Source organism: Bison bison, unplaced genomic scaffold, assembly GCF_000754665.1.
Source record: "Bison bison bison isolate TAMUID 2011002044 unplaced genomic scaffold, Bison_UMD1.0 scf7180017864266, whole genome shotgun sequence".
NCBI lineage: Eukaryota > Metazoa > Chordata > Mammalia > Artiodactyla > Bovidae > Bison > Bison bison.
This window is the reverse complement of record NW_011494838.1, coordinates 3,163,480-3,169,365: the sequence shown is the minus strand read 5'-3', so window position 1 is coordinate 3,169,365 and position 5,886 is coordinate 3,163,480. Positions and strand designations below refer to the sequence as shown.

The 5,886-nt window shown below is 52.8% G+C and overlaps 1 protein-coding gene across 1 annotated transcript in view; it reads right to left on the bottom strand.

Moving 5' to 3' along the window:
• Positions 1 to 5,886, bottom strand: part of CDK5RAP2 (CDK5 regulatory subunit associated protein 2) — a 183,302-nt gene that overhangs the window by 75,478 nt on the left and 101,938 nt on the right. The window contains exons 16-17 of the mRNA XM_010848429.1: positions 3,584 to 3,714; positions 1,495 to 1,604 (exon numbers count right to left, since the gene is read on the bottom strand). Of these exons, the coding sequence (XP_010846731.1) occupies positions 1,495 to 1,604; positions 3,584 to 3,714 (241 nt within the window). The remainder of the gene's footprint in view (positions 1 to 1,494; positions 1,605 to 3,583; positions 3,715 to 5,886) is intronic.

Genomic DNA, 5,886 nt, shown 5'->3' with positions numbered 1-5,886 from the left:
CTGCCCGAGGCCCCAGAGCTGGGGTTCCTGGAGAATTCAGTGATGTACAACACTGGCCAGAGTGCCAGGTCAAGCGGGCAAGGGCAGCTGCCCGCACAAAGCAGAGTCAGGCCTGGACTCCCGGTCCAAGGCCCCTCCTTAAGGCACAGGTCTCACAAGGACAGGTGCACAAGCAGCTGATCAGACACTACCTTTATTTCCTGCAAACTTCAAATTCCAGTGGTCAGTGACTTTCCAAACCCTTCTTCAAGGGGTAATCATTCGCCCCTGAAATAAGCGGGAAATCCCACCTCAGCACAAAGAGCAGGTGTCCCCTGCACCCAAACGTAACACCAATCAGACCCAACCCTAAAGGTTACAGAGGGAAGAACGAGACAGTCTGACCCTGCAAACAGCCACGGAGTGCCAGCCAAGGGGACTAGCTCCCGCCCGACACACAGCCACAGTAGGGACCAGCCGTGGCTCCTACCACCTCAGCTTCCTCACCCTCAGAACACGGACAGATGCCTCAGTGCTTCCTGCTGCATTCCTCTGAACATAACTAAACTTCTACACTCCTGCTTTTTATCTTTTCTGTACCTTTTTTCCTCTCCCTCTCTGCCGAGAAAGTTTTCTAGTTAGATAAGCTCCTACTCATTGTCCAAAACCCACCTCAGGTCTCATTTCTGTTGAGACGCTTCCTCTGATCTGGGAAGGGCCTCCCCTACCCCCTACCCCCACCAGACAGACAACCTCTCTTTCTCTGCTGCACCTGCACCTCGCATCTCTGCCTGGCACAGCCCTCTGTGCACTCTGCAGTAACAGGGCTAGGACACACATCCATCTGCTCTACCAGGATGCGACTTATTCCAAGACAGAATCTGAACCTGTCACACACAGATGATCATTTTACAATAAACCACAGTGTCCTCTGAGTTCACACTTCCTCCTCTTATCGATGGCTCTTAGAGCCTTGAAATACTCAACCACCCTAACCACACCAATGATAACAGATGGGAAGACCTTTCCAAGTTTTAGAAAAGATTTATTGACCAAACCTGAACCTTTATTCTTTCAAAAACCATCTATTAACTCCCACTATATGTGCCAGGCAGGCACTGGGAAATCAGAAATAAATAAGATACACTCACTTTAAGGTGAGTGGCCTACTGGGGATATAGAAGAATAATCAGATAATTATAGACCAGTATAGCAAGGACATCAATGAAATCAGGTACAAGAAGAGAGGAAGAAGACCAGAGGGAAAGAGGGCTAATTCCAGGGGGGATAGGGTGCTTCCTGGAGGAGATGGGGCCTGGGTGGGGGTCCTCAAGCCTGAGAAAGAGTGCATCAGACACGGGGGGGGGCGGTCTCCATGGAATGTCTGTGGAGAGACGGGCAGGGAGAGAGGCAGCAGAGGCAGGGAGAAGGGCTTTTGGAACCTCACACCTCTGATCAGGAACCCAAGAGACAACAAATAACTAACAAAGCACTGAAAGTTAATAAAGTCAATACCTTTTTCTTAAGCTCTTCTTGAGAAAAATGTTCCACGTGCAGCCGATTGTGTTCTTCAAGGCAAATGCTCAGGTAGGATGTCTGATCACTATAAAATGAAAATGTTTCTTCTGCACCAAGAAAAAAAAAAAAGAAAGAAAAAAAGGAGGAGAGCAACAGAACGTCAGAAGGAGATCCTGCCCAGACCCACCCAGTGCGGTCCATCTAATGCACCTGAGCTGCAGGAGGGGTGGGAGCGGCGCGAGCACTCCTAGGGCTTCAGGGCCCCTCCTCCGGGGCGGGAGCCAATTTTCCTGGGTCTCTACAGGCTGACACTCAATGCAGGGGTTCATCGTGGGCCGCAGGCTTTCCCTGCGGCCAATTCTGAATTATAATTTGCGTATCCAGTGTTGTCTGCAGACCATTCTGAGCGGCACAAGTAAGTGGTGATTTTTCAGTTTAAATAAGGGAGTGATTCTGTTTAGAAAAATCAGATGTGACCCTCAGGGGTAGAACTCAAGGGAAATAAAAAGTGCCTGATGTGTTTTTTTTTCCAGCTCCAGAGTCCACCGTGGCAGCGAGTCCACACTGAGAGGAGAAACTGCCTGTGAGATCTATGATGGGGAGTCTTGGGTCACCCATGAAGGGTTTGCTTTCTCTGCAGCAAAGCTCACACTCTCACAGGGAGCACGAGGGCAGAGAGGGGCCTGGCTAGGAGCGCGAAGGTGGAGAGGGGCCAGGCTAGGAGCGCGAGAGTGGAGAGGGGCCAGGCTATGCAGGAGGGCACGGGGGCAGAGAGGGGCCAGGCTAGGAGCGTGAGGGCAGACAGGGGCCTGGCTAGGAGCGTGGGGGCAGAGAGGGGCCTGGCTAGGAGCACGAGGGCAGAGCGGGGCCAGGCTAGGAGCGCGGGGGCAGAGCGGGGCCAGGCTAGGAGCGCGAGGGTAGAGAGGGGCCAGGCTATGCAGAGGGCGCGGGGGCAGAGAGGGGCCAGGCTAGGCAGTGAGTGAAGCAGGATCTCGCTTAGCACACGTGGGGAAGAGCTGATATGCTTAGCATGCTGTAAAGAGCTGGACTTCAACGGAAGGTGTCCTGGCTCAAATCTGGGTGTCTTCATCTGTGATGTGATGTCAGTGCCTACTCTACCCAATGGGTCAACGGCCAGGATCGGGGTGAGATGTTAAGGGCCTCCCACTGTGCCCTGTACACAGCAGGTGCTCAAGACCTGTCAAACCTATCACTGCGATGACTGACTTTAAGCATACATGCCAGCACCAGGCTAGAGACACGGAAAGGATGAAGATACCAATCTGGAGTCTACAGGACTCAGGTTCTAGCCAGTGCATGCAGGCCTAGTCACTTCAGTTGTGCCTGACTCTTTGCGACCCTACGGACGGTAGCCCGCCCAGCCCCTTTGTCCATGGGATTCTCCAAGAAAGAATACTGGAGTTGGTTGTCATTCCCCTTCTCCAGGAGATCTTCCCAACCCAGGGATCAAACCTGGGTCTTCTGCACTGCAGGTGAACTCTTTATCGTCTGAGCCACCAGGGAAGCCTTAGGTTCTAGGCAGCGAGGGGGCCAAATGCTGCTGTCCTGAGCACAGCAGGGAAGGTACCATGGGACCTCCCAGGGCAATTCGAAAAACAGGCATCATGGGACCCTCCCTAATCATAGCCCCTTGTGGTCACGACAATTCGAAAAGCAGTATTCCAGCAGCAAACAGCAGTTTCACCCCCACGCGTCTACGCACTGGGTGCCTGGGGAGGCCAGACCCAGATGTTTGGGGCAATGAGTGCTGTTGATCCGAGAAAGGGGATGACGAGGCCCTGAGGTTATCTGGAGCTAGAAGTCAAATGATGCAGAACAGAGCGGCGGCAGCGAGCAAGCGGTCCTGCAGCTGGCCCTCAGGGAGCCAACGCAACGTGCTGGGCCCCGGCCGCCACCGGCCGCAGCCACCCGAGTCCAGGCCAGAAGAGCAGCAAAAACACTGTCCCTGCAAAAGAGGCTCCCCAGACGAAAGCCCCAAGGTGCTGCGTCTCCTACTGAAGCCTGAGGACTCCTGCCAAGCTCCGCACGGCCCTCCACGTGCAAACGCATGCAAGGGAGCGAGTACCTTCCCGCCGCCGGATCTCGCTGATCTGCTCTTCCAGGGCCCTCCGCAGGTGCTGGTACGAGAGCACGTCCCACTCCAGCCGCTTCCGCAGGGCAAAGACACTGCTCAACTCAGCCTGCAGGGCACTGACACTTTGGTAAAACAAGATACCATAATTTATAAAAGATCTACTTGTGCTGTAAAAAAAAACCCAGCCAGCCTTCCTTTGATTTTTATGTTATTTGTGAGATGTTTGTCTTTTTTTCTTTTTCTGGCTATAAAAGTAAATACAAGTTCCTAGAACATTTAAAATATAAAAGTGAAAAAAATATTTTTAAATATAAGTATGAAAAAAGCAAAAATTACTATAACCCCAACATCAAAGAACATATGGCAGACTGTATTCCCTCTAATCTTTCTCCCTGAGTATTGTTATAAGGTTGAAATCATACTGGACATAAAAAACTACATTGTGCATTGCTCGTTTAAATATCTCCCTCCATTTTCAGAAATAATTTACAAGCATCACTTTTAATGATTATGTAATATTAAGCTGGGTAAACGACCCAGCGTTTACTTTAAATCCTCCCCTATCAGTGAACATTTGGGTCCTTTCCCAAGTTTCTGCTCCAGATGTAGCTAGGTAGATATCATTTAATTCTTCGGAATGTTTCTCTGTTTGGAATACTGTCTTGCACAGGCTTGGGTATGGAAGGAAGGCTCTAGAGGGTCTGCTGTGTCACCCCAAAAAGAGGTGGCGCTGGAGGTTAAGGGCGAGGGGCAAGAGGGACAAGAAAAAGAAGAGAAGAGTGAGAGCTGAAAGCAGGAGGGACTGAAGCACTGATCTAAGGTTCAACAAAAGACTAAAGCGGTGGGTTAGCCACTCACAGATGAAGAGCCAAATGGACTTTTGTTTGAGGGGTGGGACGATGTAACAATACGGTGCTGACCTGCGCAGAGGGCTTGATGAACTCAGGGGCGGCCCTGAGAAAGCCCACCTCCCAGAATCCACACTGACGGGGGAGGGCCGTCCCCCCGAGCTCTCTCCAGTGATGGGAACGCCTTGTATCCACACCGATGAGCACGGCACAGCCACCGGTGGGTCGCGCCTGCTGGGCGTCTGAAAGGGGCTACACCCCGAGGCACCGAATGCCCGGTGTGGTAACTGAAACGTGTGCGGTCACACGGCCAGCGGCTGCCGGACTGCACGTGCTTCCAGGCGGGGCTCCGTGGGTGAGCACGCAGCAGGGGTCTGAACCGACTCCACAGGCTCCTGCAGGGACACGGACTCCAGCCGACACCTGAGCGACACACACACTGTCCCCTCAAAGCCCTGTGCCGAGAGGCTTGTTTCTCGCCCAGGTTAGCTTCTGGAGACAGATTCCCTGCAGCACGACGACTGGGTCAAAGCAAATGAACACGCTTTGCAACTCCTGAAACGCCTTAGCGAGTCAGAAAGCTCGTCTTAAATACCAAGAAATGCGTCACTCTGTCTCGCACGTGACCTTTTTTCCCCGAGAAGGCCCATCAACACTTAGAAAATGTAGGAAAGAGTTTATCAATGTGTGGCTTTTTTTTTTAGGGAGCGGGCCCATCAGCTTTCATCGGGTTGTTCTAGAGGGGTCCACAGCCCCAAATGCTAAGGAGACGTCGCTCTAAGATACGAGCGCCACGGACTCAAGTCCCTCTTCTCCTCCAGCGACTCCCTCCAGCTCCGTCCATCGAACTGCACGAAGAAATCAACATCTATTGGAAGGAAAATAAACCATCATGTCTAATCTTCTATGCTCGCTGCTTTGAAGATGGTTCATTGTGAGGCAGCCTCCTTGCCAGGGAAGGGGCCTTCCCAGCAACTTGTACCTAGTTCCATTTCAAGACAATCATAATGATCAATTTGTAAGGCTGATGGAAAACCTCACAGAGGTGTCATAGCACAGCACTCGCTCGGATGCGGTCGGGCTGCAGACACATTTAACCAGGGGGAAAAAAAAGAAAGACTGCTCCAGCGAAGCTTCTGCGATGAGAGCTGGGGCGAGCTGACCGCTTCACTCCTCCTCCACTCTCTGGCCGGGAGAAATGTACACAGCTGCTGCTCCTGCGTCGGTCATCCCTGTCTCCCCAGCCCCAGGATCCCTGCACGGCGTGAGGAGTCGGGGGAACCAAAGGAGCTTCTCTCAGAGAGAAAGGACAGCCCTGCGCCTTCCTCCTTCCGGGGAGGAGTCGGGCAGGAGCTGGGCCTGCCTGCCCCCAGGGCGCCAGCACTCATCGGCTCCAGGACCTCAGCGGTCAGCTCACCGGCCTGCCCTGCTGCCCTCCTCTGTAAA